Raw genomic sequence first — 25,702 nt, forward strand, 5'->3', positions numbered from 1 at the left:
AGTCCGAGCTTCTCAGCCTGCCGTTCACAGTGCTTCTGGACCGCCCTGTCTTGCTTTCTACAGCGACGGAAAGGCTCTCCATCCGTGCTGTCCAGCCCAGGAGCCAGTGAGCACTTGAACTGTGGCCAGTGTAACTGAGGAAGTGAATTTTTCCTTTCGTTTCACTGTCCTTAAGTTTTATTCATTTATTTATTTATTTATTTATTTATGGCCGCGCCGCGAGGCATGCGGGATCTCAGTTCCCCAACCGGGGATCGAACCCGGGCCCCCTGCAGTGGAAGCGCGGAGCCCTAACCACTGGGCCACCGGGGAAGTCCCTGTCGTTAAGGTTAAGTAGCCACGTGTGTCCAGCGGCTGCTGCACTGGACGGCACAGCTGCCAGGCCTGTGCCCACCTTTCCAGCTCGGTCTGCCCCTGAAGCCTCGTCACCAGAGGGGCGTGCTCCTTCACCTGCCCCCCGGGCACCAGGCTGGCTCCCACTGCCCGGCCTTCGCCCATACCATGGCCCCATCCCACCTTCTACCCTGATTCTCTAACGCCCAGTTCAGTTCCCACCTTAAATGTGGTGGAGCCTTGAAGGGGGTTCAGGATTTGGGGGGGGTGATTAAAATGCCTCTTCCCCCAATTCTACCTCCCAAATGATATCAAACCAGGCTGGTGACGGTTTCACAGCTACTTCTGAGAGCCCTGGAGAAAGGGAGATGTCCCTGGCCCAGAGAGCTGAGACTTACAGAGAGAGAGGCCCATCCCATGAATATGCCAGCCCCCAGTCCAGGACCCCCAGAGGGACAACCGAGACACAGGAATGGGCTCCAGGGGGGTCAGACCAGCTGAGGGTGGTGCTGAGTGTCAGATTCCTAATTCCCTGCCACCTGCCACCAAAGGGGGGAGGGGCCCCGAAGAAGTGACAAAGAGCTCCTTCCCTACCAGACCCCAGACAGAGAGCCCTTCGTTCTTTCCAGGACCCCAGCACAGGAGTCGTTAGGCAGCCCAAAGACCCAGCCTTCAGGGGGGAAGCAAAACCAAACGTAAGACAGAAAGCGGGGAACCTGTTGTGGGTTCTGGGAGACACGGGTGAGAGGGGCAGCCGCTCCAAACCAAGTCACCTTTATTAAACCCATGTGTGTGTGAGCACATACTTCACGCCTGGGGCACCACCCCGTAGAGCTGGTGGGGAAGTAACTTCTGCTTCTCGTTGCAACTGTAGATCCACCGGGGACGGACGAACACCAAGGAGGGGTTGTCCATCAAGGCCTGCAGGGTGGGGTGGGGTGCATGCAGGAACATGTGAGCCAGGAGGGGGTCGGGGGGATGCTGGGGCAGGTTTGGTCTCCCTCTCCCTGCCCCTTCAGGACTCACCTCCTCAAAGCTGGGGTCCCACTCCTGTGCCGTGATCACAAACTGTACCCGGTCGCTCATATAGTCCTCAAGCTCCCTGGCAGGAGAAGAAAAGAGGCAGAGAATCGGTGTCCCCTCTCTTGACACCCTACTCCCCAACCATCCTCAGAGGCCATTCTCCATCCCCACCTACGTCCCCTATAGGCCGCCTGTGGGTCGCCCACTCTCCCACGTGCCAGGCTCGCCACCGCCCCGAAACCGACAGCTCCCGTAGGCGCCAATCCTTTCAGAAGGGCAGTGTGGAGCCTCGCTTTAGAGAAGAGGAACCCGAGGGGAAGCTATGCATCCAGGGCTGCCCAGCAGAGTGAGCAGGACCGGCACGGAACTCCACAGCCTGTGCCCAGCCTGGGGCTACGCCCTTCTCCATCCTCCCGATGGCCCTTCTCCCCACGACCTACCGCACCTCCTCCCCTGCCTCCCCTGTCCCCGGAGACTGACCCGTTGAAGGCTGTGACATAACGGCTGAGCGTCCGCCGCTCGTCCCCCGGGAACTCCCCGTACAGGAAGAAGTGTTTGCCCTGGAAAAAGTCTGCAGGGGAGATGGCGGGAGAGCCAAGCGTGAGGCCCCTGGAGTCCCAGGGCACCAGCCAGGAGCCACAGAACACTCAGAGGCAGGACAGCAAGGCCGGCGCAGCGGCCGGAGGGGGAAAGGGGTGTCCGTGTACAGCCTGGCACGGGAATAATCCATGACGAGCAGTGGTTCCCGGCCAGACCCATCTGAGCCTCTGGGGAGTTTTGCTTCGTTTTGTTGCAAGAATGATAAAAGACGCAATTACTATTATTGCAACATGTTTCTTACACCAGGTCAATCACTTCATTAGCTTGGCCTGGCTTGGAAATTTCACATCCTGCCACTTCCTCGCCATGGCTGTCCCACTACTTTTTAATCAGCGCCTTCTCTGGCTCTGACCCTCAGGGTGGTTCTTCGTTCCAGTTTGACACGATTTTCCATCAATTTGCCAATGCCATGTTTGGGGCTTTGGAGGATCAAAGTACTTTCCTGCCCATCACCCATGAGGAACCAAGCAGAAACGGCTTCTTCCAGTGGCCACTGACCCTCACCTCTGCTCAGACCCTCTGACTGCCCAGCTCTCCCTTCATTCTCTCTTTTTTTTTGGCCTCACCGCGCAGCATGTGGGATCTTAGTTCCCCGACCAGGGATGGAACCTGCGCCCCCTGCAATGGGAGCACAGACTCCAGAGTCTTAACCACTGGGCCGCCAGGGCAGTTCCCCTCTCCTTTCATTCTTGACCTGGTCCTGCCCCATGCCCCCCCGATCATGTCTGGGGTGACGAATAACAATGCTGGCATCATGTAGGTCCCAACAGAGATCAGCACCCACAGCACCTGTGTTCCCCAGGCCCCGCCACACACTGACAAAGCTGAACCCGGTGGGGTGGAGCCTGGGCACCTGCAGATTTTAAAAGCCCCTGGGTGATCCTGAAGCCTAGGGAGTGGGAGGCCCCCGCCGTGAGGGAGTGGAAAGCCAAAGGGGGTCTCGCCTGGGGCTGGGCTGTGATGGAAGTGGTCACAGCAGAAGTCAGGACAGGGACAGAGAGGGAAGTAAGGAGAGGATGCTGAAGGGAAGGGAACAGACCTAAGAGGACAAGGAGGTGGCAAAGGCCAGGGACTGGGGGTGAGGAGCCTGGAAGACAAGTCACAGGGGGCAGCAGCCATCCCAGGACGGGCTGGGGCAAGTCATGGCAGACAAGTAACAGGGCCAAATCCCACATCAGGAGGGAGGATTTCCCACCTGGGAGCTCGGGAATCGGCAGACTGGGAGACTCCGGGGGACCTTCATCGTCCGTGTTCTCATCCGTGGACCCTGCGTACGGGTCCTTGCCATTCTCCTCGCTGGAGGGCGGCCTTTGTTCCTTCTGCTCAGCCACCCTGGAGAGGCCAAGAGGGGTCGGGCAGGAGCATGCAGACCAGACGCCCCTCCCCCAGGCCAGGGCCACCCTGACCCCCAGCCCAGACCCTACCTCCTCAGCTCATCCTCGGTGTCCCCAGAATCTTCTGCCCCATTGTCCTGTCCTGCGAATGGAAGCTTAGTCAATGCGAGGCCCCTGCCTTCTCTTCCGGGAAGACTGGTAACCTTCCCTCCCAGTCTCACGCCTGAGCACAGACGCAGGCATCCCAACCCCCAGCCTCAGTGGCCCTCCAAATCCGCTTAGATCCATTGCCTGGAATCCAGCCCCTCCCCCCTCAGACCCAGGATCCAGACCCCCAGCCCCTCCCACCTCAGACCCAGGATCCAGGCCCCCAGCCCCTCCTCCCTCAGACCCAGGATCCAGGCCCCCGGCCCCTCCCCCCTCAGACCCAGGATCCAGACCCCCGGCCCCTCCTCCCTCAGACCCAGGATCCAGACCCCCGGCCCCTCCTCCCTCAGACCCAGGATCCAGGCCCCGGCCCCTCCTCCCTCAGACCCAGGATGCAGGCCCCCAGCCCCTCCCCCCTCAGACCCAGGATCCAGACCCCCGGCCCCTCCCCCCACAGCCCCAGGATCCAGGCCCCCAGCCCCTCCTCCCTCAGACCCAGGATCCAGGCCCCGGCCCCTCCTCCCTCAGACCCAGGATCCACGCCCCCGGCCCCTCCCCCCTCAGACCCAGGATCCAGGCCCCCGGCCCCTCCCCCCTCAGGCTCTGACCTGACTGCTCCCCCTTGGTGTCAGCATCTTCCTGGGGCCCTGGTGAGGGTGGTTTGGTCTCTTCTGGGGTTGGGGGTCTCTGGGGTGAGCTAGGTCCTGCTGCCTGAGAGGGCTTGGCTTTGGTCTGGGGGCGCTGAGGAGGGAGGGTGGGTCAGCAAGGACGGAAGGGGCAGCGTGGGTGTGAGCGTGGGGGGCGCCTGCAGGAGGCGCGAGTGGAGAGTTTGGGTACCATGACACACCCATGTCCCCCCCCCCACTCCACCCTCCCCCGCCCAGGCTGGGGGCATCAGACCTTTCGGGGAGGCTTGGGGGCTTCATCCCCACTGCTGCCGCCGTGAGAGCCCCCCTCGTCCTCGCTGCTCGAGTCTGGCCCAGCCATGAGGTACCTGGGGGAGGAATCAGGCCTCAGACAAACAGCAGATGTGTCCTCTGGGGGAGGTGGGGAGGGGGCTTAGGAAGCAACAGGCACTGGCTATTTATTCAGTATTTACTAAATACTCAGGGTGGCAATTGTGGCCCCTCCTCCCAGCTCCAGGGAGGGCCCCAGAGACCCCCAGGCACCCACACCGGAGACCAGAGCACTTCCTGGCTTCCCTTCCCTCTTCGGGAAGAAATGACTCATTTCAGAACGGGAACGACAAAAAAAACCAGAAATAATTCTCCCCTTTGAGAATCAAAGTCAGTTTCTCATTAGGCGCTAAGTGCCCCTGCAGCTCCTCCGGGCACACACCAGGCTGACCCAACCCTGGCTCCTCCGCCCAGGCACGCTCTCCGCCTCTGTTCAGCCTGGCGAACCCGTTCTCTTCCGTGAAGACCCCTAGCTCACTGCGGTCCTCCCCTTGGGCCTGCCTCCAAGCTGTTGTAGAGCTAAGTCCGGCCCCTCATAGAAGTCAGAGGCCTTCGAGGGCAGGACCCGACGTCTGGGGCCAGCATTGCACAGCCCAGCCTGGCGCCGAGCAGGGGCTTCGGGTGAAGGACTGTGAACGGGTCCCAACACTCCGCTCTCTGCCCTGAGGCTTTGGGAATGCCGTGTCTCCAGCCTGCAGCGTCCTCTTCCTTCGCTAAGCAGACTCCCCAGAGCCCTGCACGACCGCCCCCCCGACCCCCCCACCCCCCGTGTCTCCCCGCCCGGCCCCTCCTCCTGTGGGAAGTCTGCTGACTCTGGGCCAGCAGGGCCCGGCCTGATTTCTCTCCAGATCCCTGACACTGCCCAGCATGGGGACAAGGGGCAGGGTCGGGGTGTGCGTGTGTAAACCACACGCGCACGGTGAGGCCTCACCTCCGAGAGGGCAGCCGCCGCCGCATGCGGTGACAGTCCAGCACCCACTCTTTCCGCACGATTCGGCCTCCGAGGCCTAGGACCTGGCTGTACTTGGGGGTGTTGGCAAAGGCGCAGCTGGCAGGGAGCGGAATGGAGGGTGTCAGCCTGGTGTGATCTGAGAGGTGAAGAGCAAAGAGAGACAAGGGGCACAGAGAGAGAGAGAGAGAGACAGAGAGAGACAGGGAGAGACACGGGGCAGATGTGGGAGAAGCAGAAAAGACACAGGGAGGCTGAGGGAAAGACTTAAGAATCAGAGGGAAGAAGAGAAAGAGAACAAGAGGCAGAGGATACAGAGAGGTGAAGTAACAGAGAGAAGGCAACATGCAGGAGACGAAGGGAGGCAGAGGAGGGGCAGCGGGGAGCGTGGGGAGGGGGCGCAGGCCTACATGAGGTGGGTGCTGTCTGGAGTCCAGTCTGGCCGATACTTGGCCCCCAGCTCCAGGGCCTTGTCTCGGAGCTCCGAGCGGAAGGGGTTCTGGAAGCCGCTCAGCACCACCACCACACCCTGGAGGATCTTCCCCAGCTCCTGCGGGCCGGCGCGGGGGGCCCTGGGCTCAGCGCCTTCTCCACGGGGCTTCCCTGGCACCGCCCCCCGTGCTGCGGCAGGGACAGGGGCAGTGGCTGGGGTATGGGTGGGAGCTGGCACTGGGGATGCCAAGGAGTGGATTCAGTTAGTAGGTGTAGGGCTACACCCCCAGCCCTTCTCCCCTCAGACCCAGGATCCAGGCCCCCGGCCCCTCCTCCCCCAGACCCAGGACCCAGGCCCCCGGCCCCTCCTCCCCCAGACCCAGGACCCAGGCCCCCGGCCCCTCCTCCCCCAGACCCAGGATCCAGGCCCCCGGCCCCTCCCACCTCAGACCCAGGATCCAGACCCCCGGCCCCTCCTCCCCCAGACCCAGGCCCCAGGCCCCTGTGGGAACAAGGAATCCAGTTTGCTCACATTTGGGTCTCTTGAGGGCGGGTGGTGAGGGCTGGGCGGACGGTTTGCTGGGGGTCTTCTTTTCTTCGTGGCTCAAATCCAGCCTCCTCTTGCCTCTGGGGGACTCCTGAGGATGAGGGGGTGGGATGGGCTGAGGCCTCCAGCTCACCTCCTCCCTCTCCACCCCACCAGGGTCCGATGATCTCACCTTGGAGGTGCTGCCTACTGTCTTGGAGGCCGGAGAGGCGGAGGAGGCGGCACTGGAGGCCTGCAGTGTAGCAGCTGCATAGCTGGGTCCTGCTGGGTCACTGGCTGCGACTGCAGAGGGAGAAAGTGGAGCCAGGTTGAGAGGGCTGGACCCTCAGACCCTTCGGCTCCTATCCATGGGACAGAGTGTTGTTCCCAAGACCCGGGAGTGACCCAGGAGTCCAGGCCCCCGGCCCCTCCTCCCTCAGACCCAGGAGTCCAGGCCCCCGGCCTTTACTCATTCAGGACCCAGGTTTCCCGCACTCACCTGGGGGGGTCTTGTTGATCCGGCTGAAGAAGAGAGCCCCGGGTCTCAGGGAGCTGGCGCTCTCATCCTCCTCCTTCACGCGGAACTGGCCGAGCTTGGTCACTTTCTAAGGTCCCACAAGGTCAGCGCAGTGGGAGGGCTGTCAGCAGGTGGGGGTGAAGAGGTGGGGAGAAGGCTCTGGGCGGTGGCAGGTAGAGCTTACCTGGGATGAGACCTCGGCCTCCTCTTTGTCTGGGGGGCTGTGAAACCTTACAAAACTCAGGCCATAGGGGGCATCCTGGGAGAGGAGGGGAGGGAATCAGGGAGTCTGGCCAAGGACTAAGGCTTGGCCCCAATCCCTTTTATTTACAGAAACCCCTTTCTGGCTCTTTCCCTCCTAGGGACACACACATCTGGGGAAGCGCCCCCATGATAATGACAAGGATAATAACAGCAAGCTGTCATTGAGCCCTAACTTGGGGTCAGGCTCGGTGCAAAGCCCTTTACATGCACCAGCTCCTTGAGCCTCAGAGCAACTGGCAAAGGCTACTGGGTGTCTAAGCGAATCCACTCTGCGTGCCAAATTCCTGCCTGTGGAATGGGAGGAGGGCTGGGTATCACTTCTGGAACTCAGAAATGCTCCAGACTCTTTCCCCCTCTGCTGGGTGGATGCAGAGCCATGAGATGGAAGGAGACTGGGTCCGGGATGACTGGCCAAACACGTCCCGGGACAGATCCAGACGTATAAGAAGTATACCTTTACTGTGTGCTGTCATTACATACTCGGGTCTCGTCATCACAGCTTAGCATCCCTAACTTACAGCAACCCCATAAGGATCAGGAAACTGAAGCCAGAGGTCACACAGCTAAGGAGTGGAGAAGCCAGGTTTTTTTTTTTTTTTGAGAAGCCAGGTTTTAAACCAGCGTTCCGACTCCAGATCTCGTGATATTAACTCTGAGGCCCAATTCTACGAGGCCCCATCTCCAACAAGTCAGCAGCTCCCCCTCCCAATTCCCCTGAGGTCTTGCAGGTCATCCTTCCTAATCTGCCTCCAGGAAGCGAAGATTCCTATATGGGGAGGACCTCAAACCAATTTCAGAGAATGCAGGGACCCAGCCTCCTTGAAATCCCACGGGGAGACCAAGTGTCTGGTCTTCCCAGCCCTCTGGGACTCAACATCGGCCTCTCGCCTCTCTCATGGCTCAGGACCAAGGACCCCACTCCCACCCTGGGTACCTTGCTGTAGGGCTGGCTGCAGACAATTTTGACGCGGTCCCAGCGCTTCTCTGCTGCTGCCCGGACCAACTTGTCGGGCCCAAAAATGCGAACGCGGTTGGAATTTGAGCCACTGCGACTCTCGGAAGGGGACATGAAAGACGAGGTGACCAGAAGGACCTGGGAAAAGGCACAGAGGATGAGAACCAGGCCTGGCTGGTTTCAGTGACACCTCCTAGGGGCTGCAAGAGGGCAGGGGCCTGAGCAGGGACCAGGGAGTCGCCAGATCCAGCTGTACCTCAACCTGCCTCAAGGCCTCTAGACCCTTCTCATTTCTGGGCCTCCAGTCAGTCCTTCCCTGACACAGGCCCCAGAGGGATCCCTCTATTCCACTTCTCTAAATTCTTCCAGAGTCTTCCACATCTGGCCACATGGCGGGAACCCTCAGGATAGGGAGCTTCAGGAGCCCTCCCAGCAGAGGATATTCACAATGACTGGCACAATATTCAAACACCTTATTGTATTTTTTTTTTTTTTGGCTGCACCACACAGCTTGTGGGATCTTAGTTTCCTGACCGGGGACTGAACCTGTGCCCTTGGCAGTGAAAGCGTGGAGTCCTAACCACTGGACCACCAGGGAATTCTCTCAAACACCTTTTTGAAATGCACAGCTGAGTCAGCAGAAGGGAAGCATTCGAGGCCAGAAATTACAGTGCAGAATCCAAAGAGGTAGGGGAGCTGCACCCATTACTAAGTGACTGTCTCTCAGTTCAAACCCGCCCTCAAAAAACAAAACAAACAAAATAAATAAATAATAAAATAAAATAGAAAAAATAAAAAAGAAGAAAAAACAAAAAATATTTTTAAAAGAAAAACAAAACAAAACAAAACAAAACACCCCACCCTTGGTGGCTCAGCTCTGGGATGCTGGGGACATTTCTAATCTCCAGCCGCTCTTTGTCAGGCTCTGCCAGCAGGGGGAGCTAGAGAGACAGGCTGCAAGGCTGGAGGAGGGAGGCGGGATCTGAGCCTTCTTGCAGATCCCCGGAGCAGCGCCCAGGTGTGCTTTGCTCCTTTGTCTGCATCTGTTCTTCCCCCGGGGCAGCAGATGAATCCAGTTTGCAGCTTCCCAACACCTGCAGAACTGGCCTCACTGCACCCTCTCAGGGACATACCAGAACCAGCCAGGGAGCTCCCCTTCCTCAGGGTCTGAGTTTCAGCTCCAAGGGCCCCACCTCCAAGCTTCGAAACATCTACCCTTCAGTCATGCCAACCTCTTCCTTTTGTTCCTCCAACCCTAAGGGTGGTGACTGCTCCCTGCAGTTGCTTCCGCGTCCTACCTTAGTCTTCTGGCCTCTTCAGTTCAATACCTCGTTACTAATTCTTTTTTTTTTTTTTTTTTTTTTTTTTTTTGTGGCTGACTATATTACATTGTACATATGTGCCACATCATCTTTGTAATTCGAGATGATTTTGTTTTTGGATTTCTTTTTTTTTTTTTTTTTTTTTAAGTTAATTAATTAATTTATTTATGGCTGTGTTGGGTCTTCGTTTCTGTGCGAGGGCTTTCTCTAGTTGCGGCAAGCGGGGGCCACTCTTCATCACGGTGCGCGGGCCTCTCACTATCGCGGCCTCTCTTGTTGCGCAGCACAGGCTCCAGACGCGCAGGCTCAGTAGTTGTGGCTCACGGGCCCAGTTGCTCCGCGGCATGTGGGATCCTCCCAGACCAGGGCTTGAACCCGTGTCCCCTGCATTAGCAGGCAGACTCCCAACCACTGCGCCACCAGGGAAGCCCTCATTACTAATTCTTTACGTTAATTCTCTCTGTTAAACTAACTGGTGTGGTTTCAGTCTCCTGGTGGGACCCTGACTGATACAGTGGGTGGCAATGATGTTGGTGTTTGCCCCGTTGCTGACTCCAGGTGGCAGAGAGCTTGATTTTAAAGGGCTCTAGGTGGTGGTAGCAGGAGGGACCAGGAAAGAAAGCCTGTGCTCCAAGTCAAGAAGAAAGGCATCTTAGGGACCATGCCACAGAGCAGAGAGCTAGGCCTCTCCAACAGGCAACACCTTCTGTGGGTAAATTAGGGAGAAATGTGCCTTGTGGGGAGAGTCAGTGGGAGGCTTTAGCTCTGGGGGGACAGCAGAGAAAAGCTGAAAAATTCTCTCTGGAGACTCCTAACCACAGGTCTGTACTCTCAAGGATTTGGAGTAAAAATCCACACTAGTTATCTGTGTGGAAAAACCCAAGGTGAAAATTTTAAGTGGTCCCATGTATGTAGTATCACCTGATGCCGGGGCAAATCCTCATTGGAGGAACATACTTCAAACCAGGCCCTCAAAGAATTCCCACAGATACGTTCCCCAAAAGAAGAATTAACAATCACACACACACACACACACACCCATGAGGCATGAGGAAACAGGCTGCCATGATTTAGGGTCAGCAGAAACCACAAACTGCAGACTCAGACCCACAAAGACTGCACGTATTGACATTATCAAACACACAATATAAAAGTAATTGTGTTTAATAGTCTAAGAAATAAACGGAGCTATTAACAGTATGATGCAGGAACAAAAACTGACCAGGCAGTTTTGTAAAGCAGTGGAAGAGCTGCGTGCCAAACACTAAGGGATGAACCATGATTGGTCCAAGTGGTCTGATTTCCTCTGCCAGTGGCTGGTCCAAGGATGGGCAAGTTGATGTTAAGAGGAAGGCTGCTGGAGCCTTTTGGGAAAGATTTTCCTTCTTCATTAAAGAGAAACAGAGGATGGAAGAAAACCACTGCTTTTCTGCCATTCCACTCCTCCACTTTCTGCTTTGGATGCTACTAGGTGATGGATGGAGCAATGGCAACCATCTTGTAACCATGTGGGCAAGACCAAAAGAATCAAGAGGTGCCCAACCAAGCACCCTGAATTTGTTCAGTTGCCCAATCAACTCTGGGTCTGCCTAATGCTGGACTTCCCTCCTAAGGAAACAGTAAATATTCTTAGGCAGTAAGCCATCTTTAGTTGGGTATAATCTGTTACTTAGTCTCTTTTCTAACTGACATGCTGTGAAATTAGAAAACAAAAGCTTTTTTCTGAGAAAAACATAGACTGTAACTAGATATCTCTGTGCTCAGCTCTTGATTATGAAAAGGAAACAGCAAAGATGACAAAAATTATACAGAAGGGAAGCCAGCTCCCTGGCCTTGACTACACTTGTTTATAAAAGGGCTGATTTTGAGCCGATGGGAGAGCTGAATTACCGTCTAGTGACTAAATGAAGGGGCAACACAAGCTGTGGCTGGCAGCTGCCACCCACACTAAGGGGGAGCCTCCCTCTGAATATACTCTCCTCCCATTCATTGTGAAGAGAAAACAACTCCAGTTGTTTTATTATCCAATACTGTCTTTAAGGTTCTAGGATTAAACCTTTATTCTCTAGACTGTGTTAACCTTGCAAGCTTAGATATCCCCTTTGCAGAACTTGGAGGGGTTAAAAAAAAAAATGTTGGGACTTCCCGGGCGATCCAGTGGTTAAGATTCCATGCTCCCAAGGCAGGGGGCCCAGGTTTGATCCCTGGTCAGGGAACTAGATCCCACATGTCGCAACTAAGAAGTCCGCATGCCGCAACCAAGACCCAGCGTGGCCAAATAAACAAATAAATAAATAAATATATATTTTTAATGCTGATGATTTTGTAGAAAATGTCACTAGTTATTAAAATATGTGCTTTTGGCTTGGTTTGTATGGGTGACATCAACATGGACCAGCCCTGCTCGGCCCTTTTTCCTTTTCTTTCTTGGCTCTTCCAACCGTATCTAGTCTCTGGGCAGAAGCCAGACCTTATAAGGCCCAGAGTCTTTAATTCAGTCTTGGCTAGGAGTTATAAAAAAACTTCCAGCAGAAGTTTAATTAAAAATCTTGAGAGAATGGGAGACTATTGACATAGGGGTTTTCAGACTCTGAAAAGATCAAGCCCTAAGCTAACCATTCCACCTTCCTAGGTAGATAAGATAAGAATAATAAAGATTCACATGCCCGATTAGATAAAGTTTTAGCTAAAAATGCACTTACTCTGTTTCCATAATCATAAAGTAGAATTTTGATCTAAATCTGTTTGCCAAGAAGAACAGAAAACTTTTTTTTTATAGTTCCAAAGACCGTTGATTTTATTTAAAATTTTAAACAGGGAGGCCATTAGACTCAGTGACTCTAGTGCCTTAGGTAGCCTAAGTAAACCAACCAAAATCTAAGCCAGAGTTGGTGAACTCGAATCTAAGAAAATGAAATCAACTAATCGTGAAGAGCCAAGTCACTAGATTTTCCCAAGTAAGGGAACCATTTAAGCTCTAGCCAATTAAATAATTGCTTTGCTTTGCTTCCCTGTTTTCTCTCTAAAAATCTCTGTCCTAGCCCATCCACACAGCACCCCTAATCATTTTTCAGTTTTGGCTGCCTGATTTGAATTGTTAGCTCAAATAAACTCTTCAAAACATAACGTGCCTTAGTTTGTCTTTTTACAACTTATAGAACTTTTATTTTATTATTATTATCTTTTTGGCCACACCACGCAGCTTGTGGGATTTTAGTTCCCCGACCAGGGGTGGAATCTGGACCCTCAGCAGTGAGAGCGTGGCATCCTAACCACTGGATCGCCAGGGAATTCCCTAGAACCTTTAGAATAAGAATGTGTGTTCAAGGAAAACCTCACTGGTTAAAATGTACCTTGTAAGGTGGAAAAAGCAGTTGATAAAATTCAACACGCATGCATTTAAAAGACTGGCAATATCAAGCAGAAGTAAGGATGGGAAGCAAAGAGAACTCATAGACTGCTGAAGGGAATATAAACTGGTACAAACATTTTGGAAAACTGTCCATTTCTAATAAGGTTAAAACATATATCTACCTGAAGACCCTGCAATTCGACTCTTAGGTATTTACCTAAAAGAGATCTCTATACAGAGGCTTGTACAAGAATGTTCGCAGCAGCTTTTTTCATAATAGTCAAAAAGTGGTGGACTTCCCTGGTGGCGCAGTGGTTAAGGATCTACCTGCCAATGCAGGGGACACGGGTTCGAGCCCTGGTCTGGGAAGATCCCACATGCCATGGAGCAACTAAGCCTGTGCGCCACAACTACTGAGCCTGCGCTCTAGAGCCCACGAGCCACAACTATGGAGCCCGCGTGCTACAACTACTAAAGCCCGCGCGCCTAGAGCCCGTGCTCCGCAACAAGGGAAGCCACCGCAATGAGAAGCCCGCGCAATGCAACAAAGAGTAGCCCCCGCTCGCCGCAACTAGAGAAAGCCCGCACACAGCAACAAAGACCCAATGCAGCCAAAAATAAATAAATAAAAGAAATTTATTAAACAAAAAAAAAAATGGTGGGGAGTTCCCTGGCGGTCCAGTGATTAGGACTCAGCACTTTCACTGCTGGGGCCTGGGTTCAATCCCTGGTTGGGGAACTAAGATCCTGTAGGCTGCACAGCATGGCCAAAAAAAAAGTGTCAACAGCCCAGATGCCCGTCAACAAGAGAATGGATGAACAAATCGAGATCTACACTTACAGTGAGACTGCTCAACAATAAGGTGGAACAGACCACTGACATATATATGATATGTTAGAACATCAAAAAAACAATATGTTGAGTAAAGCCAGCCACAAAAAAAGAACACATGCTATAAAATTCCACTTATGTGAAATTCTAGGACAGGCAAGAAAAGAGATCAGTGGTGACCTGAGCTGAGGGTGGGAGGAGTGACTGCAAAGGGACACGAGGGAACTTTCAGGAAGGCCGGCGATGCTCTACGACTTGATGTGGGGGACGGTTACGCAAGTGTGTACATCTGTCAAAACGCTGACCTGTGCGCTTTATTATATGAGAAATATACCTCAATTGAAAACAATTTCTCACTGCAAGAAAAAAAACCGTATCTTGTAGAAAAGAGATTTGTTCACTTAAAATTGTAACCTCTCTTTTTCACAGTAGGTTTATTTTTACTCAAAATCATTTCGCTGATTGACCAGCTGGCTCATTATGATCTCACCACTCCGGCTCGAATTCATTCAACTGGTTAAAAAAAGGATTGGGCCAATTTTTTTTTTTTTTTTAAATAGCATTTACTTTTTTTTTTTTTTTTTTACCTTTTTTGGGTTTATTTATTTATTTATTTATGGCTGTGTTGGGTCTTCGTTTCTGTGCGAGGGCTTTCTCTAGTTGCGGCAAGTGGGGGCCACTCTTCATCTCGGTGCGCAGGCCTCTCACTGTCGTGGCCTCTCTTGTTGCGGAGCACAGGCTCCAGACGCACAGGCTCAGTAAATTGTGGCTCACGGGCCTAGTTGCTCCGCGGCATGTGGGATCTTCCCAGACCAGGGCTCAAACCCATGTCCCCTGCATTGGCAGGCAGATTCTCAACCACTGAGCCACCAGGGAAGCAGATTGGGCCAATTTTTAAAATTCAGTAAGTCCCCTACATACAAACTTTCAAGTTGTGAACTTTCAAAGCTGCGAATGTGTCCCTGTATGCCAGCTGTTGTACTGTACTACTGTACTTTTCAAGGTACTCTACTGTAAGATTAAAAATGTTTTATTTTTTGTGTTTGTTTTTTATGTATTATTTGTGTGAAAAGTATTATAAACCTATTACAGTACAGTACTATACTATTGTGTTAGTTGGGTACCTAGGCTAACTTTGTTGGACTTGTGAACAAACTGGACTTACGAACGGGCTCTCGGAACGGAACTCATTGATATGTAAGGGACTTACTGTATTTGTAATAGAGCAAAAGGCTTGTAAACATTTGTCACAAATAAAGTAACTAAGAGAGGCACCCCAAGCAATTCGGAATCTCAATTGGCTGCAACATCTCTGAGAAGTTCTGGGACCAGAAGAAAAGGAGTTTTGCTCTCAAGCAGCAGACTGAATGGTAGAACAAACAGGTGCCTCTGGTTGTTTCTGCAACCATGTTGCAATTTCAGCCCTGTCCCTGCGCCCCCGGTCCCTGCCGCACACAGCTCATCACCTGGGTCTGCTCTTTGTCTCCTGGAACCCTGGGCTCCTCCAGAGGGCCACGGTCAGAGTGACTCGCCTCCACCCTGGCCTGGCACCTGGGAGGCCTGGGGCCTCGCTGGGGGCACCTGGGGCAGGGATCGGCAGGGGGCCCACCCCAAGGCCCTGCTTACCTCGTAGTCCTGCTCCCCGGCCCCTCCGGCTGAGCTGCCCACCAGCACCTCCACGAAGGCCGAGCCGTCGTTCCCGATGTCCACGCTGTGTATCTGCTCCTCCTTCTCTAACTGCAGGGGCGGGAAAGCGCACTGTCAGTGCTGCTCTGCCTCCCCAGCTCCCTGCGGGACCTCGGAAGATGGATGACCCCCATCCGGGCCCCCCCCCCCCCGTCAACTCGGTGACAGTGAAGACAGGGCTGAGTGGGGCCACTGTGTCCCCTGCACGCAGCACAGGGTGTAGAGTCAGAGCTCGAAAATATTCACCGACCGACTGCATAAGCTCCCACACCCACTTCCCTGACTCCGCCACACTCTGCCGGATGGGCCTCTAAGCCGCCACCACGGAGCTCTCCTTGGTGGCGCTATGCAAATTATGCAGACAGATGGCACACCTGTCACCCCCAACCCCAATCGCACAGGGCTCCGGGAAGCTCCCTGAGGGTAGGGGCCTAGCCTGGTTTTGCTCACCACTGATTCCTGGGTTTGAGGCCCAGCTCTGCCACACGCTAGCTGTGTGGCCTTGTCAGCTCACCTCTTGGAGCCTCAGTTTCCTCACCTGTAAAGTGGGGATGATCACCCTATCTAGGATTACGCACATAAATACTACGGCCTCAGGGCCTGGCATGTAGCAGGCACCCTGCCGCTGCCAGTCAGGAGGCAATATTAGTCACTGCTTGATGATTATTTGTCAAAAGAAGGAAAGAGCTGACTGTAGGGTGGCTTCCCCCAAAGTTTCTGCCATTTCTGTCTGACAGTAAAGGCCACGTGGGGGTGGAAGGCAGTTAGGAACGGCTGAAGCAAGCCTCCTGCTTTCCACTCTGGGGATCTTTTATTTGGCTCCTAGAATGACAAAGTTACTACGACCCCCAAAGGTACCTAGTCTGCCACCCTACACCAGGATCATCTGACGGTCCGATCTGCCCTGTCACCTCCCAGTCGGGAGGTGGCCCGGACACTGCCTGCACGCTGCTGCAGGCAGGAACATCCCTCCAGGGAAGGAAGGAGCCTGGGCTTGTGGGGAGGCCAGCCTGACTTCAAATCCAGCCCTGCCACTTCCAAGCGGTGCAGCCCTGGGTGGCGTATAACCTCTCTGAGCTGCAGTTTCCTCACAAGTGAAAGGGGAGGGTCATCATAATAGTCCTCCTTCCAAAGGGAGTCTAGACGACACGTACTAACCACAACCCACAGCCATTGCAGCGGACATCTAAGTGCTCAGACGTGGCAGACCCGGAATACCTGTATCTTCTCTCCGCCCCACAGCTCTTCGAGACAGGAGCTGTTATTATCTCTATTTCACACGTAAACAAATGGAGGCACGAAGCGGTGGTATCACTTCCCTGAGGTCACACAGCTGGTGCCCAGGTAACCTGGCTGGGCTAAAATAAAGGTGTCAGCAGGGCTGCATTCCTTCTAGAACTTCTGGGGGAGAATCGTTTCCTTGTCTTTTTTTTTTTTAATTATTAAAGCTTTTTTTAAAAATTAATTTATTTTATTTTATTTATTTTTGGCTGCGTTGGGTCTTCATTGAGGTGCGCGGGCTTCTCATTGCAGTGGCTTCTCTTGCTGCGGAGCACGGGCTCTAAGCTCGCAGACTCAGTAGTTGTGGCGCACGGGCTTAGTTGCTCCGTGGCATGTGGGATCTTCCAGGACCAGGGCTCGAACCCATGTCCCCTGCATTGGCAGGGGGATTCTTAACCACTGCGCCACCAGGGAAGCCCGTTTCTTTGTCTTGTTTCCAGTTTCTAGAGGCCCCTGCACTCCTCGGCTGTGGCCCCTTCCTCCATCTTTGGAGCCAGCAATGGCATTGCTCCAACCTCTGCTTCCGTCCTCACATCTCCTCTGACTCTGGTTCTCCTGCCTCCCTCCTTCCCTTACAAGGACCCTTGTGATTACGCTGCACACACACACACCCCCGCCCCAATCATCCAGGCCAATCTCACCATCTCAAGATCCTCAGTTCATCACATCCACAAAGTCCCTTTTGCCATGTAAAGGACATGTTCACAGGTTCTGGGATTAGGATGTGGATATCTACTGGGGGGCATTATTCTGCCTACCACACTTAGCTAAGCTCTTCCTGGGCCAGGCATCACTGAATCCTCACAACCACCTTGGAAGGAAGGGTCTGTAACTCTCCCAGCTTTACAGATGGGGAAACTGAGGCTCAGACAGGTAAATAAATGGCTCACATGTCACACATAGCTAGTGACTGGCAGAGAAATTCAGACCCAACTGCCTGACGACAAGCCAACACTGCTTCCCAATTCCCCACTTTCAATCCTTGACATAAAAACTCAACAGCTTGGGAATTCCCTGGCGGCCCAGTGGTTCAGACTCTGAGCTTCCACTGCAGGGAGCAAGGGTTCGATCCCTGGTCGGGGAACTAAGACCCCGCATGCCGTGGGGCGTGGCTGAAAAAAAAAAGAAATCTCTGCCTCTCCCACATTTAAAGCATGGGGCCCTCCATCTAGTAGGATGTATATATTTGTATTTTAATGAATGGTTCTTATTTCATATACGACTACTTCTACTTTAAACACACACACATACTCCCCTGTCTTTCTTTTGATAAATAAAAAATCTCTTATAAAAACATGGAAACAACCTAAATGCCCATCAGTTTATGAATGGATACACACTGTATGATATTCCCTACACTGGAACAGTATTCAGCTGTAAAAAGGAATGAAGCACTGACCTAAGCTACAACATGTAGGAACCCAGAAAACCCGATGCTGAGTGAAAGGAGCCAGACACAAAAGGCCACACATTCTATGGTCTTATTCAGATAAATGTCCGGTAGAGACAAGTCCACAGAGACAAAAAGTACATCAGTGAGACACATATACACGCTAGTACATATAGAGTAGAAACCCAACACGGACCTACTGTATTGCATGGGGAACTATACTTCATATTTTGTAGTAACCTATAACGGAAGAGAATCTGAAAAAAAATCTAAAACGAACACAACATTATAAATCAACTATACTTCAATTTAAAAAAATTGGAGGGACTTCCCTGGTGGCGCAGTGGTTCATACTCCATGCTCCCAATGCGGGGGGCCCGGGTTTGATCCCTGGTCAGGGAACTAGATCACATGTGTATGCCGCAACTAAGAGTTCGCATGCCACAACTAAGGAGCCCGCCTCCGCAACTAAGGAGCTCTCGAGCCACAACTAAGGAGCTCACTGGCCTCAACTAAGGAGTCCACGTGCTGCAAATGGGGAGCCGGCGAGCTGCAACCGAGGAGCCCGCCTGCCACAACTAAGACCCGGCACAACCAAATAAAAATAAATAAATGAATTTTTTTTTAAGTTTAAACTAAAATAGTAATATATTTTTTTCTTGAAGATTTAAAAATTAAAAACAAGGTTACTATCAAGTGTTGATTTAAATGTACACCAGCAGTGTTAAATGCAGATTAATTCAGTAAATTCACTTGAGTGAAAAAAAATAAAAAACAATTGAATTCCCTATTTAAAAAAAAGTACATCGGTGGTTGCCAGCGGCAACGTGGGAGAGGGGAATAGGGAGTGATCCCTTAATGGTTTTCGGTTTCTTTAAGGGGTGGTGAAAATGTTCTGGATTAGACAGCAGTAATGAATGCAGAACACTGTCAATATACTAAAAATCCCTGAACTGTACACTTTAAATGGTTAAAATAATGACCTTTACATTACGTGAATTTTATCTCAAGAAAAAAGAAGTGAGTGTTCAGTAAGGATCAGCTGTTAGGAGAAAGGCTTAAGCACAGGATGAGTCACCTGTGGCCCAGGTTTGTGTGCACCTTTCCCAGGAAGACAGAATTCACGACAGTGGAAGAAATGAGACATGGAAGGTTTGCAAAGTCCCAGAGACATCTTATTAAAAAAACTGTTCCAAGACAAATATCATATGATATTGCTTATATGCCGGGTCTATAAAAAAAAAAAGATACAAACGAACTTATCTACAAAACAGAAACAGACTCACAGACTTAGAGAAGGAACTTATGGTTACCAGGGGCTAGGGTTGGGGGGAGGCACAGATTGGGAGTTTGGGATTGACATGTACACACTGCTATATTTAAAATAGATAACCAACAAGGACCTACTGTACAGCACAGGAAACTCTGCTCAATACTCTGTAATAACCTAAATGGGAAAAGAATTTGAAAAAGAATACATACATGTATTTGTATAACTGAATCACTTTGCTGTACACGTGAAACTAACACAACATTGTTAATAAACTCTACTCCAATATAACAACAACAAAAAAACTGTTCCACATCCATGAAAGAATAAGGTAGAACTTGGTGAACGATTAAAAAGAATAAGATAGAACTTGATGTGCCATTAAAGAGAATAAGGTAGAACTTGATGCCATGACAATGGATCTCCAAGATATAGTTTCTTGGAAGAAAACAAGGGAGAGGACTGTTTACAAACAGTGTACTTTTTAAAAGGCGGGGAGGGGTGGATATGTATGCTTGTAGGTGGACAGAGTGACCCGGGGGGGCACATGAGAAACTGCTCACAGTGGTTGCCACAGGAGGGAAGACCTGGGCAGCAGAAATCGGGAGGGTGGGGGTAGGGAATGGAAGCAGGTGGCGAGGAGGAATTTTTCCTTTTCACTGTATACCCTCCTTTTTGTGCCTTTTGAGTTTATGCACCATAGGCATGTAACACCCACTTGATAAGTTAATAAAACCACAGTGGTTATCTGCAGCAATGGAATACTATGCAGCCACACCCAGCAAGGAGGATGAAACTAACAAACAACGCTGGGAAAGAAAAGAGCAGCCAGAGGTGAAAGTACTATATACCGTGCGATTCCATTTATGTACAATCAAACCCAGCCAAAGCTAATCCATGCTGTTAACAATCAGGGTCATGGTTACCCTTGCGGGGGGCAGTGACAGGAAGGAACGTGGGAGGGGGGTGTGTCCTGTTCCTTGATCTGGTTGGCAGTACACGGGCTGCAGTTTGTGATGATTCACTGGACTGTATGCTTTGCTGTACACACGTGTCATGTCAAAAGAAGGTAAAACATTTTAAAACACCACAATGGCAAACTGGGTGATGAGAAAACCACTGAAAAACAGAAACACAACGTGTCCACCTTGCTACTGAACATCTTTTCTAAAGAACACACCTCGGCATCCGGGGGACGGGAGTTACACCTGGGCTGCGTCTCAGCCACTCCCAACGGCCCAGGAGCGGTTAGCAAGGAGGCTGGAACTGCCCTCCTGGGAGCAGGTGATGGGTTGGCGACAGAGCCTCTTTTGGCCACCGCAAACGAAAAAGGTGTGCGGGGCTGTCACGAGCAGAGGGCTGAACCCCAGATGGTAATACAGAGATACTGTGAGATACTATTTGAGGGGAAAAAAATACACAGTAGTAGGAAAATCCACAGATCAATCTACGTGTCTTGGTGTCCTGAAGTTTCCGCTTATCACTTGCTTGAAAAGAACCAAAAGTAGCATTTGGTGAGTTTGGAGTCACCCTGCATGCTGGCAAGTGCCAAATGCCACCAGATTTTCCGAAGGGTCTCCAACGTGAAATAAATCGACAACTGCTGTGACGGTGCTGCCTGCTCCAGCGCTTTCCCCTGCAGTTTATTCTCTACCTGGAAACCTCACAGAAGATTCTGTGAGAGGGGGCTTCCCTGGTGGCGCAGTGGTTAAGAATCCACCTGCCAATGCAGGGGACTCGGCTTCGAGCCCTGGTCCGGGAAGATCCCACATGCCGTGGAGCAACTAAGCCCGTGCACCACAACTACTGAGCCTGTGCTCTAGAGCCTGCAAGCCACAACTACTGAAGCCCGCGCGCCTAGAGGCCGTGCTCTGCAACAAGAGAAGCCACTGCAATAAGAAGCCCTCACGCTGCAACGAAGAGTAGCCCCCGCTCCCCGCAACTAGAGAAAGCCCGCACACAGCAACGAAGACCCAACACAGCCAATAAATAAATAAATAAATAAATAAATAAATAGAAGATTCTGTGAGAACCTAAGTCACATTCTGTTCCTCCTCTGCTCAGAGGTCTTCCACGGCTCCCATCTCATGCAGAGTAAATGCTTAAATCCTTACAATGGCTTTTAGGCCTTATGTAGGCTAGGGGTCCTCTACCCCCACCCCATCAGCTCCTACCCCTCTCCCCTGTCAGCTCCACTCCACCCACACACAGGGCTTGCTGTTGTCCCTCCAGCCCGCCAAGCACCAGCCTACCAGGCGGCAGCCTGCCTTGGACTCTGTTTCTTTCCCAGATGCCTGCATAACTCACTCTGCTTGAAGGTTAGCTTCTCAGGAAGGCCTTCCCTAAACCCCTATTTAGAAAAAAACCTCTTGCCACTGCCTCATCTCCCACTGGAGGCATTTCTCATTCCAATTTTTTCTTTTTTTAATATTTATTTATTTATTTATTTATTTGGTTGCACTGTGTCTTAGTTGCGGTAGGCGGGCTCCTTACTTGCAGCTCGCCAGCTCCTTAGCTGTGGCCCGCGAGCTCCTTAGCTGTGGCACGTGAACTCTTAGTCGCGGCACGCATGTGAGATCTAGTTCCCTGACCAGGGATCGAACCCCGGCCCCCTGCATTGGGAGCGCAGAGTCTTAACCACTGCGCCACCAGGGAAGTCCCTCCTCGCTTCTCTTAACCATGTAATTTCCTCCCTAGCACTCATCACCTGACATACGTACATTTTACTTATTAATCTGTCAGTCTTTCCTTGCCAACGTAAAATCTCCACAGGACTGACGTACGTTTGTCTTGTGCTGTCCACTGCACTATGCCCCAGTACCTAAAACAGTGCTGGGCCTCCAGAAGGCGCTTCTATGAATGAATGAACAAATGAATCCATCCACTCCCAAGTCTCCAGGGCCTGTCCCTGTGCTGACAACTCCTACAGCCCTACCTCCAGCTCCATGTCCAATCGCTAGCTGTCCCCTGGACGTCCCAACGTCATAGCAAACCCGGACATCCCAACCAATGTGTCACCTTCTCAAGCTGCCCCTTCTCGAGCTTTCCCACTTTGGTGACAGCTGCAATATCCCCTTTGGTCTCCCAGGCCAGAGAACCCTGTGCCTTGTCTGGCTCCTCTGGCTCCCTCACTCCCCATATCCTGTCTCTTCTTGCTCCCACTGCAACTGGGGTGCAGACCCAAATGGGATGTTCCTGATCATAAGAGAGCCCAGCAGAATCATCGCCCAGTAACCAACACATGAATCCCTCCCTTTACACAAACACCTGCCTGTTGACATGGCACTTTTGCAAACATGACATCACGGGATTTTCACAACAACCCTGGGCTCAGATCACACTATTCCCAATGGGCAGATGAGAAAACAGGTTCAGAGAAAAGAAACCATTTGCCTGAGGTCACAGGGTGAGTAAGAGGGACATGTGGGGTCTTGAATCCATGTCCCAAGACTAATAAAAAAACACTGGCTCTAGGCAAGTTGTATAACCTCTCTGGGCCTAGTTTCTTCCTTGTAAAAGGGGATAATAAAAGACTCGAGGTCATGGGGTTTTTATGAGGATTCAATGAATTAACCCACGTGAAGTGTTCAGAATGGTGACCGGCAGTTGTAATTTTTGTTCTTTTAGTTCCCTGACCAGGGATTGAACCCGGGCCCTCGGAGCATGGAGTCCTAACCACTGGACCACCAGGGAATTCCCAGGCAGCTGTAATGTTGAATAAATGTTGGCTCTCATTATTCTTACTATGTTAGGGACCTAGGAGATATTTAAATTCCTAAAATCATTCAGAAAATCTTGTGGGGCTGTGTATTTTTCCTGGGAAGAGAATTCTCAGATTCTCCCTAATTCTCAAAAGGTTCTGTGAACCAAAACTTTTCCAGAACCACTGGGTAAGAGAGAGACAATAATATGTTTTAACTCAATCAGGTAAGCCTTGCCCCCAACATCCCTCCCCAAACACCCCCTACATTCAGAAGGGAGGAATGTGGCCAAAATCAAGAAAGCCAAGGTATGAACACAAAGCAGCGTAACAAAGTGGCTAAGAACACCCACAATAGGTTCAGGTCTTAGCACCGCCAATTATTAGTGGTGATAACAGTCCCTACATTATCCAACTCCATGAAGAGTCAGGTCACACAGGTAAAACACCGAGGCCGGCGGCACTTGGCAAAGAGCAGATGCTTGGCAACACACCTAGCTTGCTTCTCCCACCAGTTTCTTATGCCGGAGAGGAACAGCCTGTTTGGAATTCTGTAACCATCCTGGGGCAAACTACCCTTTCCTCTTTGCCTCCCTCCAACTTCACAGAGAATGTACCAAAGTGCTCAGCATTCCAGACATGGTAGCTTAGACTGGCCACTTCACTTCGCCCTGCCCTATGCCCCAGTTTCCTCATCTTTAAAATGAGGTTGATTGTGGACTTCCCTGGTGGTCCAGTGGTTAAGACTCCACACTCCCAATGCAGAGAGCCTGGGTTGGATCCCTGGTCAGGGAACTAGATCCCGCCTGCCACAACTAAGACCAGCGCAGCCAAATAAGTAAATAAATATTTTTTAAAGTAAAAAAATAAAATGAGGTTGATTGGCTTAGATGATATGAGACATCTTACAGCCCTGAGCCCAGAGACTTTAGAAGGCAGGATACATGGCAATGATTCGCTCTGTTCCAGCTGAGGAAACTGAGGCCCCGAAAGTAGCAGCAACCTACCTGGGCCACACAGTGATTCATCCCTGGCCTAGTGCTTGGATCACCTTTCTCCCCGGGATCACACTGCTCATTTTCCGGGTGAGGAAGCTGACGCCCAAAGGGAAAGTGCCTCCACTCACTGCCAGTTAACTCCAGAGCAGAGTCGGGACCCTGGGTCTCCAGACTCCTACTAAGGAGATGGGGGGGGGGGGGGGCCGGCAGAATCACCTCGAGCACCACAGAGATGGTCTTCTCGCCCGCCTTGGCTGCCCGCCATTTTCGGTAAGTGTCTGCCTTGAGAAGGTTTTCTGCACAGTAGGTCTGGAGAGAAGAGTGGGAAAGGGAAAGTTAGGGTACAGAGATGAGAGCTAGGTCCCCAGCTCTCAGATTATTCCATTGAGATCCCCCGGATTTAAGTTTCCCTATTAATCCCCACACACCCTGCCTTGAGTCCCCTACAGTATTTTCCCCTGGAAATTCACCCCTGGGCCTTCCAAGGAAGCTCCCCTATCCCTCCTTTTCTCTCTGGAAGTTCCTCTATTCCACATCTCTCTAGAATTCCCTTATGGCCTCTGAGAAATTCTCCCATGACCCTCCTTAGAATTCCACCAAGTCCCTTTTGTGAAAGGAAAATCAAAATGAAGTCGGTAGTGCTAAAAGGGCTCCTCTAAAATGGAGCTGGGAGGCCACTGAGGAATTGTGACCAGGCAGGTCTCAGCCTGGATGGAATGTGACCTTTTGACCACTTATGGCAGTAAACACAGGCATCCGGAACGTCTACCAGAAACTCAGGATACTTATCGGACACTTACCATAAAGTAACTCATGACGGCCTATCTATTTATGGGACCTTTACCGTAAAGTAACTCATGACAGCCTATTTTTTAAAGCCAAATATTTCTTGTATCAGAGGCAATTACAATTCTCTCTAGACAACTTTAACCACCTGGTGACCTTTGTCCTCATAAGCCCCTGACTCTCTCTCCCAACACTCTTCCAGTTTTACGGAAATCTGTGTCTCTCTAATATCAGTTCCTAAGACTCCAAATAAAGTTCTTTTTTCTTCGCAGCCCGGATACTGATTATTGTTCAACCCCTTTTACTCCAAAAGTTCTCCTAGAGCCCCCTCAAGAATTCCTTTACTTCTTCCAACCTCCTCCACGCCGGTCCCTCACCGAGTCCTGGCTACTGCAGGACACCACATGGCGGAGGCGGATCTCCGGCATGTCAACGTCGTGGGCTTCGCCTGACCAAGAAGATGCTGGAGGGTCTGAGTTTAGGGTGCAGACAGCTGGGGCGCCCTGCGCGGGCTTAACTGCGCAAGCGCACGACGCTCGGGCCTTTCAAACAGCGGCGCGCCGGCGGTCGCGTCAACACTGCGCAAGCCCAGTGCGCCTCTCCCGAGAGAAGCGAGAGGGGCTGAGTTGCCTAGCAACGGGCTTTCCCCGCCTCCCTCTGGCCAAACCGCGCTCTAGCCCCTCCTCCCGGTGACTTTCACACTAGGTTTTCTGGGCGCCTAGCACTGGCGTGGCCTCCAGGACTGGTCCCCGGAAGAAATTCGCCATCCTCACCACTCCAACTGAAGCCAGGAAAGCAAGAGGCCAGCAAATCTGAGTGGATTTTTGCAGGGAGCCTGGAGCCTACAGCAACAGGATCCCCTCCACCGGTTGCTGGCTACCCTCCCCATGCCCGCCACCAACACACACACACACACACACACACATACACACACACACACACACACACACACACACACACACACACACACACAAAATCTCTGATCTCTCAAGCTTATGCCTGAGGCAGAGAGAGTGGGTAAAGAACCTAAATAAGGGCTTCCCTGGTGG

General features: G+C 51.8%; 1 protein-coding gene and 1 non-coding gene across 3 annotated transcripts; both read right to left on the reverse strand.

Annotated features, from left to right (window-relative positions):
* Positions 1–239: 239 nt before the first annotated feature.
* TRNAG-UCC (transfer RNA glycine (anticodon UCC)) lies at positions 240–312 on the reverse strand. Its single transcript has one exon. It is a non-coding gene; the product is annotated as a tRNA-Gly (tRNA).
* Positions 313–1,091: 779 nt separating this feature from the next.
* On the reverse strand, positions 1,092–25,186 carry XRCC1 (X-ray repair cross complementing 1). Of its 2 annotated transcripts, none has more exons than XM_057534624.1 (17): positions 25,031–25,186; positions 24,084–24,176; positions 15,169–15,279; positions 8,016–8,174; positions 7,002–7,076; positions 6,800–6,905; positions 6,494–6,603; positions 6,307–6,412; positions 5,753–6,011; positions 5,325–5,441; positions 4,338–4,431; positions 4,046–4,178; positions 3,381–3,432; positions 3,152–3,288; positions 1,837–1,927; positions 1,360–1,435; positions 1,092–1,254 (listed from the first exon to the last, which is right to left on the reverse strand). In XM_057534624.1, the coding sequence occupies exons 1-17, from the start codon at positions 25,079–25,081 to the stop codon at positions 1,141–1,143; spliced, it is 1,884 nt and encodes a 627-aa protein (XP_057390607.1). In that variant the 5' UTR covers positions 25,082–25,186; the 3' UTR covers positions 1,092–1,140. The 2 variants fall into 2 exon arrangements, with proteins under 2 accessions (XP_057390607.1, XP_057390608.1); XM_057534625.1 differs by having other exon boundaries at positions 25,009–25,149.
* Positions 25,187–25,702: the final 516 nt, after the last annotated feature.

The sequence above is a fragment of the Balaenoptera acutorostrata genome, chromosome 19 (assembly GCF_949987535.1).
Source record: "Balaenoptera acutorostrata chromosome 19, mBalAcu1.1, whole genome shotgun sequence".
NCBI classification, from domain to species: Eukaryota; Metazoa; Chordata; class Mammalia; order Artiodactyla; family Balaenopteridae; genus Balaenoptera; species Balaenoptera acutorostrata.

What these genes read in the sequence shown, in the direction of transcription:
- XRCC1 (XM_057534624.1), bottom strand. Translation starts at nt 25,081, where the DNA reads ATGCCGGAGATCCGCCTCCGCCATGTGGTGTCCTGCAGTAGCCAGGAC. An exon ending in GATCAACAAGACCCCCCCAG is followed by an intron (nt 6,604 to 6,799) that starts GTGAGTGCGGGA and finishes CTCCCTCTGCAG; the next exon opens with TCGCAGCCAGTGACCCAGCA. An exon ending in CAGTAGGCAGCACCTCCAAG is followed by an intron (nt 6,413 to 6,493) that starts GTGAGATCATCG and finishes CCTCATCCTCAG; the next exon opens with GAGTCCCCCAGAGGCAAGAG.